The 23,193-nt window shown below is 47.9% G+C and overlaps 1 protein-coding gene across 6 annotated transcripts in view; it reads right to left on the reverse strand.

Annotated features, from left to right (window-relative positions):
- Window positions 1-23,193, reverse strand: part of kdm5a (lysine demethylase 5A) — a 343,245-nt gene that overhangs the window by 124,072 nt on the left and 195,980 nt on the right. For all 6 annotated transcript variants that reach the window (XM_086008547.1, XM_086008546.1, XM_086008544.1 and 3 more), the window contains exons 18-20: window positions 22,386-22,500; window positions 5,435-5,790; window positions 209-347 (exon numbers count right to left, since the gene is read on the reverse strand). In XM_086008547.1, coding sequence (XP_085864673.1) covers window positions 209-347; window positions 5,435-5,790; window positions 22,386-22,500 — 610 coding nt within the window. The remainder of the gene's footprint in view (window positions 1-208; window positions 348-5,434; window positions 5,791-22,385; window positions 22,501-23,193) is intronic.

A 23,193-nucleotide genomic window follows, 5' to 3' on the forward strand; every position in this document is an offset into this window, starting at 1 on the left:
GACAGTCACTCTGGGCTTAATGAGCAACTCAGCTACAGGTAACATGAGAAAAATGGCTGGGGACCAAGTCCACTTTCATGAACATGGAATCCTGGTTTCACCATGGAATGTGGGAGTAGGGCAATCTTTACAAATGTAGTGAAAGCTTGTAGACTTGAAACGATCACTTTCTACTACTTACGGAACAGTTCAAATGCCTCAAACCTGCCTGAATAGCTTCCACTTTGGCTGTCCAGTCTCTGGCTTTCTGCAGAGCTTCCTTAAGAACCAGCACATTCGGCAGGTATGCAGGAATATTCTTTGCCTCATTTACAATACAATCCAGAGTCGCCATACCATGCCTTGGCCTGCAAACAAAATAAAACAGTGGCACTGTCAGCATCAGCCAAGACCAATTCATCCTCAAACCCAAACCCGACCCTCTCACAAACCCAAACCTCTCACAAACCCCAACCCAAACCCAAACCTCTCACAAACCCGACCCTCTCACAAACCCGACCCTCTCCCAAACCCCAACCCAAACCCAACCCTCTCACAAACCCAAACCCGACCCTCTCACGAACCCAAACCTCTCACAAACCCCAACCCAAACCCGACCCTCTCACAAACCCAAACCCGACCCTCTCACAAACCCAAACCTCTCACAAACCCCAACCCAAACCCGACCCTCTCACAAACCCAAACCCGACCCTCTCACAAACCCCCTCTCACAAACCCGACCCTCTCACAAACCCGACCCTCTCCCAAACCCAACCCCGACCCTCTCCCAAACCCCAACCCGACCCTCTCACAAACCCCAACCCGACCCTCTCACAAACCCAAACCTCTCACAAACCCAAACCCGACCCTCTCACAAACCCCAACCCAAACCTGACCCTCTCACAAACCCCAACCCGACCCTCTCACAAACCCAAACCTCTCACAAACCCAAACCCGACCCTCTCACAAATCCCAACCCAAACCCGACCCTCTCACAAACCCCAACCCAAACCCGACCCTCTCACAAACCCAAACCCGACCCTCTCACAAACCCCGACCCAAACCCGACCCTCACAGAAACCCAAACTCGACCCGACCCTCTCACAAACCCAAATCCGACCCTCTCACAAACCCCAACCCAAACCCGGCCCTCTCACAAACCCCAACCCAAACCCGACCCTCTCACAAACCCGACCCTCTCACAAACCCCAACCCAAATCCGACCCTCTCACCAACCCAAATCCAACCCTCTCACAAACCCGACGCTCTCACAAACCCAAACCCAAACCCGACCCTCTCACCAACCCAAATCCGACCCTCTCACAAACCCAAACCTCTCAGAAACCCAAACCCGACCCTCACAGAAACCCAAACCCGACCCAAACCTCTCACAAACCCAAACCCGACCCTCTCACAAACCCAAACTCGACCCGACCCTCTCACAAACCCGACCCTCTCACAAACCCAAACTCGACCCGACCCTCTCACAAACCCAAACTCGACCCAACCCTCTCACAAACCCGACCCTCTCACAAACCCAAACTCGACCCGACCCTCTCACAAACCCGACCCTCTCACAAACCCAAACTCGACCCGACCCTCTCACAAACCCGACCCTCTCACAAACCCAACCCTCTCACAAACCCAAACCTCTCACAAACCCAAACCTCTCACAAACCCAAACCCGACCCGACCCTCTCACAAACCCAAACTCGACCCGACCCTCTCACAAACCCAAACTCGACCCTCTCACAAACCCCAACCCAAACCCGACCCTCTCACAAACCCAAACCCGACCCGCTCACAAACCCAAACCCAAACCCAAACCCGACCCTCTCACAAACCCAAACCCGACCCTCACAGAAACCCAAACTCAACCCGACCCTCTCACAAACCCCAACCCGACCCTCTCACAAACCCAAACCCGACCCTCTCACAAACCCAAACCCAAACCCGACCCTCTCACAAACCCAAACCCGACCCTCACAGAAACCCAAACTCAACCCGACCCTCTCACAAACCCAAACCCGACCCTCTCTCAAACCCAAACCCGACCCTCACACAAACCCAAGCCCGACCCGACCCCCTCACAAACCCAAACCCGACCCTCTCACGAACCCCAACCCGACCCCAACCCTCTCACAAACCCAAACCCGACCCCCTCACAAACCCAAACCCGGCCCTCACAGAAACCCAAACCCGACCCTCTCACAAACCCAAACCCAACCCTCTCACAAACCCAAACACGACCCTCTCACAAACCCAAACACGACCGACCCTCTCACAAACCCGACACCGACCCTCTCACAAACTCAAACCCGACCCTCTCACAAACCCAAACCCGACCCTCTCACAAACCCAAACCCGACGCTCTCACGAACCCAAACCCGACCCGACCCTCTCAGGAACCCAAACCCGACCCTCTCACGAACCCAAACCCGACCCGACCCTCTCAGGAACCCAAACCGGACCCTCTCACAAACCCAAACCCGAACCGACCCCCTCACAAACCCAAACCCGACCCTCTCACAAACACAAACCCGACCCTCTCACAAACCGAAACCCGACGCTCTCACGAACCCAAACCCGACCCGACCCTCTCAGGAACCCAAACCCGACCCTCTCACGAACCCAAACCCGACACGACCCTCTCGCAAACCCAAACCCGACCCTCTCATGAACCCAAACCCGACCCGACCCTCTCGCAAACCCAAACCCGACCATCTCACAAACCCAAACCCGACCCTCTCACAAACCCAAACCCGACCCTCTCACAAACCCAAACCCGACCCTCACACAAACCCAAGCCCGACCCGACCCCCTCACAAACCCAAACCCGACCCTCTCACGAACCCCAACCCAACCCCAACCCTCTCACAAACCCAAACCCGACCCCCTCACAAACCCAAACCCGACCCTCACAGAAACCCAAACCCGACCCTCTCACAAACCCAAACCCGACCCTCTCACAAACCCAAACACGACCGACCCTCTCACAAACCCGACACCGACCCTCTCACAAACTCAAACCCGACCCTCTCACAAACCCAAACCCGACCCTCTCACAAACCCAAACCCGACGCTCTCACGAACCCAAACCCGACCCGACCCTCTCAGGAACCCAAACCCGACCCTCTCACGAACCCAAACCCGACCCGACCCTCTCAGGAACCCAAACCCGACCCCCTCACAAACCCAAACCCGACCCTCTCACAAACCCAAACCCGACCTTCTCACAAACCCAAACCCGACCCGACCCCCTCACAAACCCAAACCCGACCCTCTCACAAACCGAAACCCGACGCTCTCACGAACCCAAACCCGACCCGACCCTCTCAGGAACCCAAACCCGACCCTCTCACGAACCCAAACCCGACCCGGCCCTCTCGCAAACCCAAACCCGACCCTCTCATGAACCCAAACCCGACCCGACCCTCTCGCAAACCCAAACCCGACCATCTCACAAACCCAAACCCGACCCGACCCTCTCACAAACCCAAACCCGACCCTCACAAACCCAAACCCGACCCTCTCACGAACCCAAACCCGACACTCTCACGAACCCAAACCCGACCCTCTCACAAACCCAAACCCGACCCTCTCACGAACCCAAACCCGACCCTCTCACGAACCCAAACCCGACCCTCTCACAAACCCAAACCCGACCCTCTCACAAACCCAAACCCGACCCTCTCACAAACCCAAACCCGACCCTCGCACGAACCCAAACCCGACACTCTCACGAACCCAAACCCGACCCTCTCACAAACCCAAACCCGAGCCTCTCACAAACCAAAACCCAAACCCGACCCTCACAAATCCAAACCCGACCCTCTCACAAACCCAAACCCAACCCTCTCACAAAACTAGGCCCAACCCCGACCCTCTCACAAACCCAAACCCAACCCCGACCCTCTCACAAACCCAAACCCAACCCTCTCACAAACCCAAACCCGTCCCTCTCACAAACCCAAACCCAACCCTCTCACAAACCCAAACCCGACCCTCTCACAAACCCAAACCCGACCCTCTCACAAACCCAAACCCAACCCTCTCACAAAACTAGGCCCAACCCCGACCCTCTCACAAACCCAAACCCAACCCCGACCCTCTCACAAACCCAAACCCAACCCTCTCACAAAACTAGGCCCGACATTGTCAAATGTAAATGCACAGGCAGTTGCAATCCAAACACGAAGGTACATACACACCTGATCTAATCAGCAACCTACACAATGACCCAACTACAGGAAACTTTCGATTAACCGGCACCTAAATAACCGGAAATGTCGGTAAACCGGCAAAATTCAGTAGTAGGTTCAGGTAGCTTTTATTACTTGCCTTCCTCCATGTGTTACTGTGCAAGGGTGTGGCTGCAGCTGTTGCTAAGCGACAGAGACGCTTGCAACTTGTGGCCATTGTTTTGAACCTGTTGCTAAGCAATAGGGTTTGTTGCTTTATACGGAGCTCTCAGCTCCGTATCTTTTACTATAGCTCTCGGTTATCCGGAATTTTTGATGAACCGGCACCACGTCGGTCCCGTCCGTCCCGGATAAAAAAAAGTTTCCTGCATTGGCAAGCCCCAGCACAGCACTCACCCAAATGCAACCCCATCACAGCGGTCATCCAAACACAGATCCACATATTGGTCCCACCCAAACATAGAATCATGGAATTTTACACTACAGGAGGCCGCCATTCAGCCCATCATTCCTGTACTGGGCCCCCAATTAGTCCCAATCCCCTGCTTTTTCCCCATAGCCCTGCAGATTTTTCTCCTTCAAGTATTTATCCAATTCCCTTTTGAAAGTTAGTACTGAATCTGCTTCCACCACCCTTTCAGGCACTGCATCTGTGTCCTCTAATTACTGACCCATCTGCCACTGGAAACAGTTTCTCATTATCAGGAACATATACAGCCATTAACCCAGGGAGTGACTGAGCTCACAGCATGAGGGAGCTGGATTCTCAGGCACAGATACAGCCATTAATCCAAATTGCTTCTAAAAGCATACACTGAAGTAACAAAGCTGTTTAACTGCCTCGTAATATTGGAATCTCCCAAGCTAGATTCTCAAATTATGTCACCAGCAGTCAAAGTTTACATAATATTCCTGATGCGCCATCAATAACTCCAGAAGACTAAGAGTTAAACTTATAACAAGTAGGCTTTTATTAACAAAAGAATACGAGCCTGCCTCTGCTGGTAGACCGATCCTTAAAGCCAGGGGGACTGGAGGTCAATCACCTTTATACCTGGGCTTAGGGGTGGAGCCAGGGGCGGAGCCAGCTGAGGCATGCCCAGACATGTTCTGTACAGGCAGATTAGTGGTTTACCACAATTCCCAAACGTTCCCATGAGTAACTGCCATTGAGCATAGCCAGGTTTGTACCATGTTTAAATTGGAGAAGCATTTTCCAAAGTGTTAATTGTCTGCACTCTTGTTTCTCATACCTGGCTTGTAGACAAACCTTGGCCTTCTCTTCCCACCGCTCAGACACAGTCAACAGCTCCTGTAAATCGGCCATTGCTTTTTCCACAGCAGGATGTGGTGCCAGACCAATGCCGGAGTCTATGAGTTTCTTCATGGCATCCAGAGTGACTCTGTCAGGATCCGAGAGGGTGAGGTTAACTTCATCAAGCCAGCGAGCCTGTTGGAGATGCTGCTTCAGTCTGGGCAGTTCCTGCAACTCCACATCCAACCCGGAGCCCAGTTCTAGCAACAGTTGCAACTTGGATGAATCAGGAATTTCGTCAGTCAAAGCCTCCTTACCACGCTCATGAAACTCCTCCACACTGTCCAGCAACTCCTGGTGTCAAATAAAAATAAAATGTTTCTCCTTATACTTCATTTTTTTTATCTCCAACGGTCTGTGCGTAGGTTGCAGCCAATACTGCGCTGAGGCCAAGAGCACTCATCAACGCAGTTTGAAGATTATTCCTCCCTGCTCTTGAGAAGCACGTTGCCGTAGGAAATTTCCTCTCAGCAACCTCCCCCGCCATTCGCCGTCTCCACCCTCCAAGTTCAATACTGACTGGCGAGTGGAACCACCCACCCATTTGAAATCCAGTGCACTGAGGGAGGGAGCTTTACTCTGCATCTAACCCGTGTTGTGCCGGCCCTGGGTGTGTTTGTTGGGACAGTATATCATAGAATCATAGAAATTTACGGTACAGAAGGAGGCCTTTCAGCCCATTGTGTCTGGGCCGGCTGAAAAAGAGCTATCTAGCCTAATCCCACTTTCCAGCTCTTGGTCCGTAGCCTTGTAGGTTTCGGCACTTCAAGCGCGTATCCAAGTACTTTTTAAATGTGATGAGGGTTTCTGCCTCCACCACCCTTTCAGGCAGTGTGTTCCAGACCCCCACCACCCTCTGGGTGAAAAAAGTTCTCAACTCCTCTCTAATCCTTCTACTAATTACTTTAAATCTCTGCCCCCTCTGCTACTGGAAATAGGTCCTTCCTATCCACTCTATCTAGGCCCCTCATAATGTTATACACCTCAATTACGTCTCCCCTCAGCCTCCTCTGTTGCAAAGAAAACAACCCCAGCCAATCCAATCTTTCCTCATAGCTAAAATTCTCCAGTCCTGGCACCATCCTCGTAAATCTCCTCTGTACCCTCTCCAGTGCAATCACATCTTTCCTGTAATGTGGTGACCAGAACTTTACGCAGTACTCTAGCTGTGGCCTAACTAGTATTTTATACAGTTCTAGCATAACCTCTGTACTCTTATATTCTATGCCTTGGCTAATAAAGGAAAGTATCCCGGTATGCCTTCTTAACCACCCTATCTACCTGTGGACATGCACGCCGAGGTCCCACTGTTGCTCTACATTTCTCAGTATCCTACCATTTATTCTGTATTCCCTTGCCTTGTTAGCCCTCCCCTAATGCATTACCTCACGCTTCTCCAGATTGAATTCCATTTGGCACTTTTCTGCCCAACTGACCAGTCCATTGATATCTTCCTGTAGTCGATAGCCAGTGTCCTCACTATAAACCACACAGCCAATTTTTGTATCATTTGCAGACTTCTTAATCATGCCCTGAAATTGAAGTCTAAATCATTGATATATACCAGAAAAAGCAAGGGACCTAGCACTGAGCCATGTGGAACTCCACTGGAAACAGCTTTCAAGTCACAAAAACACCTGTCGACCATTACCCTTAGCTTTATGCCACTGAGCCAATTTTGGATCCAACTTGCCACTTTCCCATGGGCGTTTACTTTTTTGACCAACCTGCCATGTGGGACCATGTCAAAATCCTCGCTAAAATCCATGTAGACTACAGCAAATGCACTGCCCTCATCGGCCCTCGTCATTACCTCCTCAAAAAATTCAATCAAGTTAGTCAGACAAGACCGACCCTTAATAAATCCATGCTGACTGTCCTTGATTAATCTGTGATTTTCTAAATGAGGGAGCTTTACTCTGTATCTAACCCGTGCTGTACCTGCCCTGGGAGTGTTTGATGGGACAGTGTAGAGGGAGCTTTACTCTGTATCTAACCTGTGCTGTACCTGCCCTGGGAGTGTTTGATGGGAAAGTGTAGAGGGAGCTTTACTCTGTATCTAACCCATGATGCACCTGCCCTGGGAGTGTTTGATGGGACAGTGTAGAGGGAGCTTTACTCTGTATCTAACCCATGATGCACCTGCCCTGGGAGTGTTTGATGGGACAATGTAGAGGGAGCTTTATGCTGTATCTAACCCATGCTGTACCTGCTCTGGGAGTGTTTGATGGGACAGTGTAGAGGGAGCTTTACTCTGTATCTAACCCGTGCTGTACCTGCGCTGGGAGTGTTTGATGGGACAGTGTAGAGGGAGCTTTACTCTGTATCTAACCCGTGCTGTACCTGCCCTGGGAGTGATTGACGAAGTAGTGCAGAGGAAAGCACTCCCTAAAATGCCCCACGTGGTACAATATCAACTGTTCTTAATGTTCTGACACTGAAAGAAATGTTCCTTTTTTCTGGAATCCTGCCTTCACCTGCTTTTGAAAACATTTCTGTGCCTCTTGCGCCAGTTATCCCCAATTGTGTTCATTTTGTTGGGACATTACTCAGCCTGCTTCCCCCTTACTGTGACACTATGAAAGCCAGCAGAAGTTCATCTTACTCCAGACAATGGACTCCTCATGCAACAGCCAGGCAACTTTCCAAACACTCAGCAAATAAAGTTCCTAAAAATGAGTTCCAAAAAGCACATTTAGCTTGCACAGTATGCATCCATTTTTTCAATAAAACTCTAAAATGGTATAGCAGCATGCCAGTCATCCCAACAGATCTTTGTGATCTGCAGTTCTAAGCTCCAGTCTCAACCTGGTGAACACAGTCCGATCTCTCCAACGTTTCACCACCAAATAAAAATTACACTTTGAATAACTTCAACCGCTGTTTTCTTAGCAATTAAACTCAACATTTTGACATAACTTAGATGTAACAACAATAGAGTAGTGTTATAGAAGACTTCAATTATCCAAATATAGCCTGGGGAAATAACAGTGTAAAGGGTAAGGGGGAGGAAATTCTGAAATGTGTACAGAAAAACTTTCTTGATCAGTGTGCTCCCAGTCCAATGATTAAGGAAGCAGTGCTAAATCTAGATCTGAAGAATAAAGTAGGGCAAGTGGAGCATGTTTCAGTGGGGAGTATTTAGGAAACAGTGATCACAATATCATTGGGAACGGTAGCATAGTGGTTATGTTACTGGACTAGTAATCCAGAGGCCATGGATAATGATCTGGAGTGGGGGACTTCAATGTCCATCACCAAGAGTGTCTCAGTAGCACCACTACTGACCGAGCTGGCCAAGTCCTGAAGGACATAGCTGCAAGACTGGGCCTGCGGCAGGTGATGAAAGAACCAAAACGAGGGAAAAATTGACTTGGCCTCGTCCTCACTAATGTACCTGTCACAGATGCATCTGTCCATGACAGTATTGGTAGCAGTGACCACCGCATAGGCCTTGTGTAGACGAAGTACCGTCTTCACACTGAGGAAACTCTCCATCGTGTTGTGTGGCACTACCACTGTGTTAAATGGGATAGCTCAAAACTGGGCATCCATGAGGTGCTGTGGGCCATCAGCTGCAGCAGAATTGTATTCCACCACAATCTGTAACCTCATGGCCCGGTATATCCCTCACTCTACCATTACCAGCAAGCCAGGGGACCAACCCTGGTTCAATGAGAAGTGCAGAAGAACATGCCAGGAGCAGCACCAGGCGTAGCTAAAAATGAGGTGCCAACCTGGGGAAGCTGCAACACAGGACTACATGCATGCTAAACAGTGGAAGCAGCATGCTATAGACAGAGCTAAGTGATCCCACAATCAACAGATCAGATCAAAGCTCTGCAGTCCTGCCACATCCAGTCGTGAATGCTGGTGGACAATTAAACAACTAACGGGAGGAGGAGGCTCCCTGAATATCCTCATCCTCAATGATGCCGCAGCCCAGCATGCAACTACAAAAGACAAGGCTGAAGCGTTTGCAACCATCTTCAGCCTGAAGTGCTGGACGGATGATTCATATCAGCCTCCTCCTGAGGTGCCTACCACCAGAGAAGCCAGTCTTCAGCCAATTCGACTCAATCCACGTGATATCAAGAAACGACTGAGCACACTGGATACTGCAAAGGCTTTGGCCCGACAATATGCCAGTTGTTGTGCTGAAGACTTGTGCTCCAGAACTAGCTGCGCCTCAAGCGAAGCTGTTCCAGTACAGCTACAACACTGGCATCTATCCGGCAATGTGGAAAACTGCCCAGGTATGTCCTGTCCACAAAAAGGAGGACAAATCCAATCTGGCCAATTACCGCCCCATCAGTCCACTCTCAATCATCAGCAAAGTGATAGAAGGTGTTGTTGACAGTGCTATCAAGCGGCACATACACACCAATAATCTGCTCACCGATGCTCAGTTTGGGTTCCGCCAGGACCACTCGGCTCCAGACCTCATTACAGCCTTGGTCCAAACATGGACAAAAGAGCTGAACTCCAGAGGTGAGGTGAAAGTGACTGCCCTTGACATCAAGGCAGCATTTGACCGAGTGTCACATCAAGGAGCCCTAGTAAGCTGAAGTCAATAGGAATCAGGGGGAAAACTCTCCACTGGCTGGATTCATACCTAGCACAAAGGGAGATGGTTGTGGTTGTTGGAGGTCAATCATCTCAGCCCCAAGACATCGCTGCAGGAGTTCCTCAGGGCAGTGTCCTAGGCCCAACCATCTTCAGCTGCTTCATCAATGACCTTCCCTCCAACATAAGGTCAGAAGTGGGGATATTCGCTGATTGCACAGTGTTCAGTTCCATTCGCAACACCTCAGAAAATGAAGCAGTCCATCCCCGCATGCAGCAAGACCTGGACGACATTCAGGCTTGTGCTGATAAGTGGCAGGTAACATTCGCGCCACACAACTGTCAGGCAATGACCACCTCCAACAAGCGAGAGTCTAACCACCTCCCCTTGACATTCAACGGCATTACCATTGCCGAATCCCCCACCATCAACATCCTGGGGGTCACCATTGACCAGAAACTTAACTGGACCAGCCACTTAAATACTGTGGCATCAAGAGCAGGTCAGAGGCTGAGTATTCTGCGGCGAGTGTCTCACCTCCTGACTCCCCAAAGCCTTTCCACCATCTACAAGGCACAAGTCAGGAGTGTGATGGAATACTCTCCATTTGCCTGGATGAGTGCAGCTCCAACATCACTCAAGAAGCTCAATACCATCCAGGACAAACAACCCGTTTGATTGTCACCCCATCCACCATCTTAAACATTCACTCCCTCCACCACCGGCGCACCGTGGCTGCAGTGTGTACCATCTACAAGATGCACTGCAGCAACTCGCCATGGCTTCTTCGGCAGCACCTCCCAAACCCGCGATCTCTTCCACCTAGGACAAGGGCAGCAAGCAGATGGGAACACCATCACCTCCAAGTTCCCCTCCAAGTTACACACCATCCTGACTTGGAAATATATCGCCATTCCTTCATCGTCGCTGGGTTAAAATCCTGGAACTCCTTCCTCAACAACACTGTGGGAGTACCTTCACCACAAGGACTACAGCGGTTCAAGGCGGCAGCTCACCACCACCTTCTCAAGGGCAATTAGGGAAGGGCAATAAATGCTGCCTTGCCAGCGACACACATCCTGGAACAAACATTTTTAAAAATTAGGTTTAGAGTAGATGTTGAAAGGGACAAGGAACAATCAAATGTGCAAATATTCAACTGGAGTTGAAAATGGCCAGGTGGAATGGAAACAAAGATTGGCAGGTAAAACAGTAAATGCGCAATTGGAGGCCTTCAAAGAGGTGATAGCTTCCTATGAGGGGGAAAGGAAGGGCATCCAAAGCTAGAGCTCCCTTCATGACTCAAGAAATTGGGATTAGAATGAAATGGGAAATGGAAGCTTATGATAAATGACAGGTTCATGATGCAGTAGAAAATCAAGTGGAAGACAGAAAGTACAGATGAGAACTGAAAAAGGAAATAAGAGGGGCAGAGAGTGCATGAGAAAAGATTAGCGGCTAACATAAAAGGGAACAGTAAATCTTTTATAAACAATAAAAGGATAGTCAAGGAAGAATTAGGGACCAAAAAGGCAATTTTCTGTGAAGGCAAAGGGCATGGCTGAGGTACTAAATTAGCACTTTGCATCTGTTTTCACTAAAGTAGAGAATGCTGCCAAAGTCACAGTAAAGGAGGAGGTAGTAGAGAAATTGGATATTTTGCATTAGTTAAAGAGGAGGTACTTAAATGGCTGGCAGCACTCAAGTAGAAAAGTCACTCGGTCTGAATAGGATGCATCTTAAGGTTGCTGAGGGAAGTAAGGGTGGAAAATGCTTCGGCCACATCCTTTCAATCCTCCTTGGGTATGGGAGCATTGCCAGAGAACTGGAGGATTACAAGTGTTAAATCCCTGTTTAAAAAAGGAGAAGGATAAACCAGGTAACTGCAATCCAGTCAGCCTAATTGTGAAGACAGAACCAAAATATATATTTAATATATAATTGGTCAGCCATTTCTTTGTTCCCCATTATAAATTCCCCTGATTCTGACTGCAAGGAACCTATGCTTGACTTCACCAATCTTTTTCTCTTCACATATCTATAAAAGCTTTTACAGTCAGTTTTTATGTTCCCTGAAAGCTTACTCTCATATTCTATTTTCCCTTTCTTAAAGTTAAAGCACACGACACAAAGCTGGGTGGGCGTGTGTGTTGTGAGGAGGATGCCGAGAAACTCCAGTATGATTTGGACAGGTTGGGTGATTGGGCAGATGCAGTATAATGTGGATAAATGCGAGGTTATCCACTTTGGTGGCAAAAACAGGAAGGCAGATTATTATCTGAATGGCAATAGATTGGGAGAAGGGGAAGTGCAACGAGACCTGGGTGTCCTTGTGCACCAGTCGCTGAAGGTAAGCATGCAGGTGCAGCAGGCGGTTAAGAAGGCAAATGGTATGTTGGCCTTCGTAGCGAGAGGGTTTGAGTACAGGAACAAGGATGTCTTGCTGCAGTTGTACAGGGCCTTGGTGAGACCACATCTTGAGTACTGTGTGCAGTTTTGGCCGCCTTATCTGAGGAAGGATATTCTTGCCATGGAAGGAGTTCAGCGAAGATTCACCAGGCTGATACCTGGGATGGCAGGAATGACATATGAGGAGAGATTGGGACGATTGGGCTTGTACTCGCTGGAGTTTAGAAGAATGAGAGGGGATCTCATTGAAACTTATAAAATTCTGGCAGGACTGGACAGACTAGATGCAGGGAGGATGTTCCCGATGGTCGGGGAGTCCAAAACCAGGGGTCACAGTCTAAGGATAAGGGGGAGGCCTTTGAGGACAGAAATTAGGAGGAATTTCTTCACCCAGAGAGTGGTGAACCTGTGGAATTCTCTACCACACAAGGCAGTAGAGGCCAATACATTAAATATATTCAAGAAGGAGTTGGATATATTTCTTAAGGCTAAAGGGATCAAGGGGTATGGGGAGAAAGCAGGGACCGGGTACTGAACTTGGATGATCAGCCATGATCGCATTGAATGGCAGAGCAGGTTCGAGGGGCCGAATGGCCTACTCCTGCTCCTATCTTCTATGTTTCTATGTATTTGGGGTGCAGTTCCAAACAGTGAGACGTGGCTGCTCAAAGTTTCTCCACATCCACAAAGATCAGGTCAGGAGTGTAACAGAGTACCTGGATGGGTGCAACTACAACAATGTTGAAGAAGCTCAATACCATCCAGGGCAAAGCAGCAAATTCAATCTGCCTTGGGCTGATTACCTCTATTACTGGTGCAGTGTGGCTGCAGAATGTATGATCTACAGGATGCACAGCAGCAAGCAATTCATTAGCTATGAATTGCTTTGCAGCATCCGGAGGTCATGAAGGCACGATATAAATGCAAGTTCTTTCCTTCTTTCTTTGGAGGCTCTGGTGGGTTGTACTGCACGATACATCCAGATATGTCTGGGCATCTGAAGTGCTGCTTCAAGATGTCAATTGTATCTATTTAATATATTAAAAGTGCTATTAATGTTGTGCACTGCTTATTGGGATGTCATCATTTCTGGCATGCCTCGAGGTGGCACCTCACTGGAACTTCTCGTTATCTAGGTCACTGTCGGTCACACAGTCATGCTTACAATTGCACACTTCCGCTAATAGATGGAACTTTAAAAGCTCCAGTCCATCCGCATTAAAGGATATGTTCAGGACTGTCTGCCATCATGGTTTCTCTACAGTTTAAAAAAAAATTTTTTAAGTTTTTTACATTTTAATTGTAATTTCTTTTCTTTTAGCGTTTGTCCATCTTTCAGCCTCCTGCCACCTTTCTCACAGACTGTGGAATTCATCTCCAGGGTTAGTGGTTGAGGCAGAAACAACATAAAAATTCAAAATTAGATTGGATAGGTCAATGAAGGAAAAGTGGATGAACGGAAATGGGAACAGGGTGGGTAAATGTGTCCAGAACTATTTGCTGGGGTGGAGGGTAAATGTGTCCAGAACTATTTGCTGGGGTGGAGGGTAAATGTGTCCAGAACTATTTGCTGGGGTGGAGGGTAAATGTGTCCAGAACTATTTGCTGGTGTGGAGGGTAAATGTGGGAGGGTAAATGTGTCCAGAACTATTTGCTGGGGTGGAGGGTAAATGTGTCCAGAACTATTTGCTGGTGTGGAGGGTAAATGTGGGAGGGTAAATGTGTCCAGAACTATTTGCTGGGGTGGAGGGTAAATGTGTCCAGAACTATTTGCTGGGGTGGAGGGTAAATGTGTCCAGAACTATTTGCTGGTGTGGAGGGTAAATGTGGGGGGGTAAATGTGTCCAGAACTATTTGCTGGGGTGGAGGGTAAATGTGGGGGGGTAAATGTGTCCAGAACTATTTGCTGGGGTGGAGGGTAAATGTGGGGGGGTAAATGTGTCCAGAACTATTTGCTGGGGTGGAGGGTAAATGTGGGGGGGTAAATGTGTCCAGAACTATTTGCTGGGGTGGAGGGTAAATGCTGACACAGACTGGTTGGGCTGAACGGCCTGTTTCCGTGTTGTAATTTCCGGTAACTTTCTGTAAATCCCCAAAGTTACTTCGACAGCACCTCCCTCCCTGCGACCTCCATCACCAAGAAGGACAAGATCAGCAATGTCATGGGTACACCATCACCTCCAAGTCACACCGCATCCTGATACAATTGTTTCTTCACAGTCACTGGGTTAATATCCTGGAATTCTTTATCCAACACCATTGTGGGAGCACCTTCACCAGGAGGACTGCAGCGGTTCAAGGAGAAGGTTCACCATCACCTTCTCAGACCAACTATGGATGGAGAATAAATGGAGCCTTGCCTATGTCGCCCACATCCCGAGAATATTTTTTTTTAAATGACACCGCCCCATCAAGCAGAATGATATTTTATACATTACATGGTGTAACACTTCTGTCCTCGTTGTCCGACTTCTTACCATGAGCAACCCCACCGGACATCCACAACACACCTATATACATTCCAAGTTTTGCACGTAATGCACACTTCATCCAAGTCCGAGCCAACATTTATCTCTCAACCAACGCAACTAAATTATCTGGTCATTTATCTCATGGTACTTTGTGGGAGCTTACGGAGAGAAAATTGGCTGCCGCATTTCTCTACATTAAAACAGTGGCTGTACTTCAGAATTAGTTCATGGGCTGTGAAGTACTTTGGGACATCCTGAAGACATGAAAGGTGCTATATAAATGCAAGTTTGTTTATTAGTTCTTTAACTGCTACATTTTTGTGTCCTGCAACAGCTTCTGCAATTCTTATCTGTCACACTTAAACTTCCTATTTTTAAGCTTATTTCTTGTAGTTCTGAATCTTGCCCTGTGACCGACTCCAAGAGTGGTCCTCTGGAGTCGCTCTCCATGGCTCATTCTACAGCTGCTTTTTCCCAGCTTCCATTTTTAAGATCATTTTATGAAGTTATTTTGCTGTAGCATCAACTCTCACTTCCCTGACTTCCGCACCCAACAGTGTCTGGACTCAATTGCCACATCCTTGGCCTCTTCCACCTCCTGCTCCTCTAACCTGATTCCTTCTGGGCCATCAGGACTTCTACTGTGCTGCTGTCAGCTGTCAGATGGTTCATCTATTCCAGTTAATTTTGAAGCACAAAATGCACTATTATTGTTTACAATTTGTAAACACTGTAATTGCACATATCACGTATTAAAGTCACTCAAAAAGGAGAACCAGCAAGAGCATATTATAAATCTGGACATGGGGATGGGAGCAGATTGTCTGAATTAGAGACAGTAAAGAGAAGCAGCCAAGATTAGAAACAGCTGGGAGCAGAATACAAGTAACGGAGATGCTTTATCTACACGTGATCTTTCCAGCCGTTGATCATACGATCCTCCGCCAACGCCTGTCCCCCAGTATCCAACTCGCTGATAGGCCCACTTGGTTGCACTCTTACCTGACGATCGCCAGATCATTTCCGTCAATGGCTTCTCTTCCCACCTCCACACCGCTAACTCACTGTTAACACCGATCCCCCAAATATCCATCATCGGCCCCCACTCTTCATACTTCCCCTCGGCGACATCAGCTGCAAACAGTGTCACCTTCCACATGTACATCAATGACTCCCAGCTCTAGCTCCACCACCTCTCTCCACCCCTCCACTGCCCATGTTGTCAGACTGCTGGCCAGACACCCAGCTCTACCTCCACCACCTCTCTCCACCCCTCCACTGTCCGTGTTGTCAGACTGCTGGCCAGACACCCAGCTCTAGCTCCACCACCTCTCTCCACCCCTCCACTACCCGTGTTGTCAGACTGCTGGCCAGACACCCAGCTCTACCTCCACCACCTCTCTCCACCCCTCCACTGCCCGTGTTGTCAGACTGCTGGTCAGACACCCAGCTCTACCTCCACCACCTCTCTCCACTGCCCGTGTTGTCAGACTGCTGGTCAGACACCCAGCTCTACCTCCACCACCTCTCTCCACCCCTCCACTGCCCGTGTTGTCAAACTGCTGGTCAGACACCCAGCTCTACCTCCACCACCTCTCTCCACCCCTCCACTGTCCGTGCTGTCAGACTGCTGGTCAGACACCCAGCTCTACCTCCACCACCTCTCTCCACCCCTCCAGTGTCCGTGTTGTCAAACTGCTGGTCAGACACCCAGCTCTACCTCCACCACCTCTCTCCACCCCTCCACTGTCCGTGTTGTCAGACTGCTGGTCAGACACCCAGCTCTACCTCCACCACCTCTCTCCACCCCTCCACTGCCCGTGTTGTCAGACTGCTGGTCAGACACCCAGCTCTACCTCCACCACCTCTCTCCACCCCTTCACTACCCGTGTTGTCAGACTGCTGGTCAGACACCCAGCTCTACCTCCACCACCTCTCTCCACCCCTCCAGTGTGCGTGTTGTCAGACTGCTGGTCAGACACCCAGCTCTACCTCCACCACCTCTCTCCACCCCTCCAGTGCGCGTGTTGTCAGACTGCTGGTCAGACACCCAGCATTACCTCCACCACCTCTCTCCACCCCTCCAGTGCGCGTGTTGTCAGACTGCTGGTCAGACACCCAGCTTTACCTCCACCACCTCTCTCCACCCCTCCACTGCCCGTGTTGTCAGACTGCTGGTCAGACACCCAGCATTACCTCCACCACCTCTCTCCACCCCTCCAGTATCCATGTTGTCACACTGCTGGTCAGACACCCAGCTCTACCTCCACCACCTCTCTCCACTCCCCGTGTTGTCAGACTTGTCCAACATCCAGTTTTGGATAAGCCGCATTTTCCTCCAACTAAACATCAGTAAGACCGAAGCCATTGTCTTCTGGTGGTCAGAGAGATTTAGATGTCCTCGTACAGGAAACACAGAAAATTAGCATGCAGCTACAACAAGCAATTAGGAAGGCAAATGTCACGTTGGCCTTTATTGCAAGGGGTTGGAGTACAAGAGCAAGGAATTCTTACTACAATTGTACAGGGCTTTGGTGAGACCACACCTGGAGTACTGTGCACAGTTCTGGTCTCTTTATCTGAGGAAGGACATAGTTGCCTTAGCGGTGGTGCAACGAAGGTTCACCAGATTGGTCCCTGGGATGAGAGGATTGTCCAATGAGGAGAGATTGAGTAGACTGGGCCTATACTCTCTGGAGTTTCGAAGAATGAGTGTTGATCTCATTGAAACATACAAGATTCTGAAGGGGATTGACAGGGTAGATGCCGAGAGGTTCTTTCCCCTGATTGGAGAATCTAGAACTAGGGGGCATAGTCTCAGGATAAGGGGTCGGCCATTTAAGACTGAGATGTGGAGGAATTTCTTCACTCAGAGGGTTGTGAATCTTTGCAATTCTCTACCCCAAAGGGTTGTGAATGCTGAGTCGTTGAGTATATTCAAGGCTGAGAGAGATAGATTTTTGGACTCTTGGGGAATCAAGGGGTATGGGGATCGGGCGGGAAAGTGGAGTTGAGGTTGAAGATCAGCCATGGCCGTATGGCCTACTCCTGCTCCTAATTCTTATGTTCTTATGCATCAGTGAAGTGCTTTGGGACATTTTTTATGTTGAAGTCACTATATAAATACAAGTTATTGTTGAGCTACACAGAAGTTGCAGTTGGGCAATGGGTAGGCTTGGAGATAGATAGAGAAGAGAGGCAGAGGACTGGGCAGGAGTTTAGAACATAAGGTAGCAAGGCATAAAGATCAGGCAGCAATGATGGCATCATCAAGTACGTAGGCTATGCAGGGGAAGCTGAAAGTTCATCTGCAGCTGCGGAAGGGCAAAGGGAGGAGCAGCAAACAGAGGATTTGGGACTGCAGGGAAAGCACTTTGAAGATAGCCAAGTAGTAAAAAGTGACGAAAGCCAAGGTAGGAAGCTGCAAGTAAAGGGAGACCACAGTACTGCAATAATCATGGGCGATTTTAATCTTCATATAGATTGGACAAATCAAATTGGCAAGGGTTGCATTGAGGACAATTTCATAGAGTGTATTCAGGATGGTTTCTTAGAACAATACATTGTGGAACCAACCAGGGAGCAGGCTATTTTAGAGCTGGTATTGTGTAATGAGACAGGATTAATTAATGATCTCATTGTAAAGGATCCTCTAGGGAAGAGTGATCATAGCATGATAGAATTTCAAATTCAGTTTGAGGGTGAGAAATTTGGGTCTGAAACGAGTGTCCTAAGCTTAAACAAAGGCAATTACAAAGGTATGAAGACAGAGTTGGCTAAAGTGGACTAGGAAAATAGATTAAAGGGTAAGACGGCAGATAAGCAGTGGCAGACATTTAAGGAGATATTTCCTGACTCTCAGCAAAGGTTTATTCCAATGAGAAAGAAAGACTCTACAAGAAGAATGAACCATCCGTGGCTAACTGAGGAAGTTTAAGGATGGTATCAAATTGAAAGAAAAGGCATACAATGTTGCGAAGATTAGTGGTAGGCCAAAGGATTGGGAAATTTTAGAAACCAGCAAAGGATGACTAAAAAAAATAAAGAGGGAGAAGATAGATTATGAGAGTAAACTAGCAAAAAATATAAAAACAGACATTAAGAGCTTCTACAGGTATATAAAAAGGAAGAGAGTAGCTAAAGTAAACATTAGTCCCTTAGAGGATGAGACTGGGGAATTAATAATGAGAAACAATGAAATGGCAGAGACTTTGAACAAATATTTTGTATCAGTCTTCACAGTAGAAGACACTAAAAGTATCCCAATAATAATAGATAATCAAGGGGCTATAGGGAGGGAGGGACTTAAAACAATGACCATCACTAGAGAAAAAGTATGAGGCAAACTAATGGGACAAAAGGCTGACAAGTCCCCTGGACCTGATGGCCTGCATCCTAGGGTCTTAAAAGAAGTGGCTGCAGAGATAGTGGATGCGTTGGTTGTAATCTACCAAAATTCCCTGGATTCTGGAGAGGTTCCAGTGGATTGGAAAACCGCAAATGTAACTCCCCTATTCAAGAAAGATGGGAGGCAAAAAGCAGGAAACTATAGGCCAGTTAGCCTAACATCTGTCATTGGGAAAATGCTGGAATCCATTATTAAGGAAGTAATAGCAGGACATTTAGAAAATTATAATGCAATCAAGCAGAGTCAACATAGTTTTATGAAAGGGTTTGACAAATTTACTAGAGTTCTTTGAGGATGTAACGAGCAGGGTGGATAAAGGGGAACCAGTAGATGTAGTGTATTTGGATTTCCAGAAGACATTCAATAAAGTGCCACAAAAAAGGTTACTGCACAAGATAAGAGCTCACGGGGTTGAGGGTAATATATTAGCATGGACAGAGGATTGGCTAACTAACAGAAAACAGAGAGTGAGGATAAATGGGTCATTTTCAGGTTGGCAAACTGTAACTGGTGGGGTGCCACAGGGATCAGTGCTGGGGCCTCAACTATTTACAATTTATATTAATGACTTGGATGAAGGGACCGAGTGCACTGTAGCCAAATTTGCTGATGATACAAAGATAGGTGAGAAGGACACAAAGGGCTGGATTTTGCCAATGGGGAGCTTTTGGAGGCAGGACTCCCACTTATCGGGTTTCAGGCCCGCCTCCATCAACTTCTGGCCAACCCACGCTATTTTCCCTTGATTGACCTTGTTAAGCCTGCCAGCGTGCTTAGTAGGCCAATTAAGGGAAAGCCGGTTACAGAGAACATCAACGTATGACGTTTCATCTGTCAAAAATTCTTGACAGATGACTTGTCATCGTTTGACAGCTCTGTGCAGCTGTCAAACACTGACATTCTCTGTAGTTTGATGAATTCTTGAATTCAAGACTAAATCAAATCTCTTTCTTTTGTAGAAATGGCTGTTGCATTGGAGAACGCAGCGGCCATCTGTCAACTCTACCGCGGAGGTGCGAGACTCTCCGCATACCCACCGATTGAAGCCTGCAGAAAGAAACAAAGGTAAGTACACTTTTTCTAACACTTTGCACTTACCTCAGATACTCACCTCTCCACACTTGCACTCATCACTCACCTCCACAGCACACTTTTGGACCCCTCCGACCTCCGCAGACCCACTACTCGCCTCGGTGACCCTGGCGGGTTTCGGAGCCTTTGGGAAGCCCGCACTTGTGTGGACAAAATGGGGATAATCCTATTTTCTGCCTGTTAACTACCTGTTAACAGGCACTAAAGTGGATGTAATCCCTTCCAGCCTCCAAGGAGACGGGGCCCAGCGTGGGACGGCTACCCACCTCCCGGCAAGATGGCATGGAGGCAGGTTGGGCACCCGTCCCCAAATTCTGCCATTTTCCCGGCAGTCCCGCCTCCCTAGGGCTGGCAAAATTGCCCCCAAAGAGTCTGCAAAGGGATATAGATAGGTTAGGTGAGTGGGCAAAAATTTGGCAGATGAAGTATAATGTGGGAAAATGTGAGGTTATCCACTTTGGGTAGGAAGAATAAAAAAGCAAATTATTTAAATGGAGAGAGACTACAAAATGCTGCGGTACAGATGCATCTGGGGGTCCTCGTACATGAAACACAAAAGGCTAGCATGCAGGTATTGCAAGGGGGATGGAGTACAAAAGTAGGGAAATCTTGCTACAACTGTACAGGGCGTTGGTGAGACCACATCTGGAGTACTGCATGCAGTTTTGGTCTCCTTATTTAAGGAGGGATATACTTGCATTGGAGGCAGTTCAGAGAAGGTTCACGAGGTTGATTCCAGAGATGAAGGGGTTGTCTTATGAAGAAAGGTTGAGCAGGTTGGGCCTATATTCATTGGAGTTTAGAAGAATGAGAGGTGATCTTATTGAAACATATAAGATTCTGAGGGGGCTTGAGGGTAGATGCAGGGAGGATGCTTCCCCTCGTGGGGGAATCTAGAACTTAGGGGCATAGTTTCAGAATAAGGGGATGAGGAGGAATTGCTTCTCTCAGAGGGTTGTGAATCTTTGGAATTCTCTACCCGAGAGAGCTGTGGAGGCGGAGTCATTGAATATATTCAAGGCGGAGATAGACAGATATTTGAGCGATGGGGGAGTCAAGCGTTATGGGAAAGTGGAGTTGAGGCCAAGATCAGATCAACCATGATCTTATTGAATGGCGGAGCAGGCTCATGGGGCTAAATAGCTACTCCTGCTCCTATTTCTTATGTTCTTAATCAGGAGGAACAGTCCAGCGAGGCAGACGAACAAGGTGCTTCAGTGAGAGGGAGGTCAGGGAAACTCGTGTGCTTACACAGGAGAGGGCAGAAAACTGTGGAGAGGGTGGATCTGATAGAGGATCCAACAGAGAGGGATTTCTAACTCTTTAGAAGTCACAAACCAGAGCTGCCAGACCTGGTATTCCCTTCCAAATGTCATCAGGACCATGCCCTTCCCATATTTTTACTTTCCAAACTCATGACAATACCCAAAATATTATGCTCAGTGGAAAGCACAAGGCCCATTCTGGCCATGTGTCCACATGTCTGTATGAAGTACTGGCTGATTTGGAGGCCACGGTGTGTACTGCAGGACGGTTCATCATCTGCCCAACAGGCAGCTGGTTCAAAAAGGTAATGGCCCAAAAATGAACTGTACTGCCTGGAGCATCCAGACATTTACACCATTAATCTGAATAAGCAATGCTTCTTAAATCCATGTATTTACTGTGAGTCTTGTCATTATCTATTGTTTTAATTTGGGATAGAAACAGCTTCGGTGGGCTTAGGGACAAATTACTTTATACCATGACTGTTACACCTGTCAGAATGAAATAGGAACAAATCCACTAAAACATTGACTCGATATATTCTCCTGAGATATTCTCATCTGTTCTGTCTGAAGAGACCTGTTTGGCAGATTGGGATTAGATCAGCATGCTGTTCCAATTAACCCAAGTCAAGTGTGTTCTGATACACTGACAGCTACACTTGCTAGATGCTTACCTTAACCAGTCGAGTTTGGCCGATGACACACGGGAGGCTGTACAGCTGGTGCACAAATGCTTTCAACTCATGGACAGTTAGCTTTGTCCGAGTCTTTCCACCTTCTGGTTTATGTCTAAAATACAGCAACAAAATAAAGGCAATTATCACAAGCTTGTATTCAAAATGTTGTGATTTACTTGAAGGGTTTTTGGTTTGTAGAAATTTCCAGCTTTGTTCCATAAACAGCAATACCCATGGGTTCTTGTAGTCCAACCCACCCTCACGTGGCCGAGCTTTTACCTGCAGTCTGTATTCAACAGAATGTTGTGGTACCAGGATGTAGGAGACATGAAAATTTAGATTATTGGCCTCAACAAATGGTGACCTTAATCTACATATAGATTGGGCTAACCAAATTAGTAACAATACTGTGGAGGAGGAATTCCTAGAGTGTATACAGGATGGTTTCCTGGACCAATATATTGAGGAACCAACTAGAGATCAGGCCATCTTAGACTGGGTATTATGTAATGAGAAAGGATTAATTAGCAATCTTGTGTGAGGCCCCTTGGTGAGGAGCAATCATAATATGATAGAATTCTTCATTAAGATGGAAAGTGAAGTAGTTGACTCAGAGACTAGGGTCCTGAATTTAAATAAAGGAAACTACAATGGTATGAGGCGCGAGTTGGCTAGGATGGATTGGGGAGCGTTACTTAAAGAGTTGACGGTGGATAGGCAATGGCAAACATTTAAAGATCGCATGGATGAACTACAGAATTTGTTTATCCCTGTTTGGCATAAAAATAAAACAAAAAAGGGGACT

Source organism: Somniosus microcephalus, chromosome 16 (assembly GCF_052327205.1).
Source record: "Somniosus microcephalus isolate GS21.2 chromosome 16, FLI_Smic_1.0, whole genome shotgun sequence".
In the NCBI taxonomy this organism is placed as follows: Eukaryota; Metazoa; Chordata; class Chondrichthyes; order Squaliformes; family Somniosidae; genus Somniosus; species Somniosus microcephalus.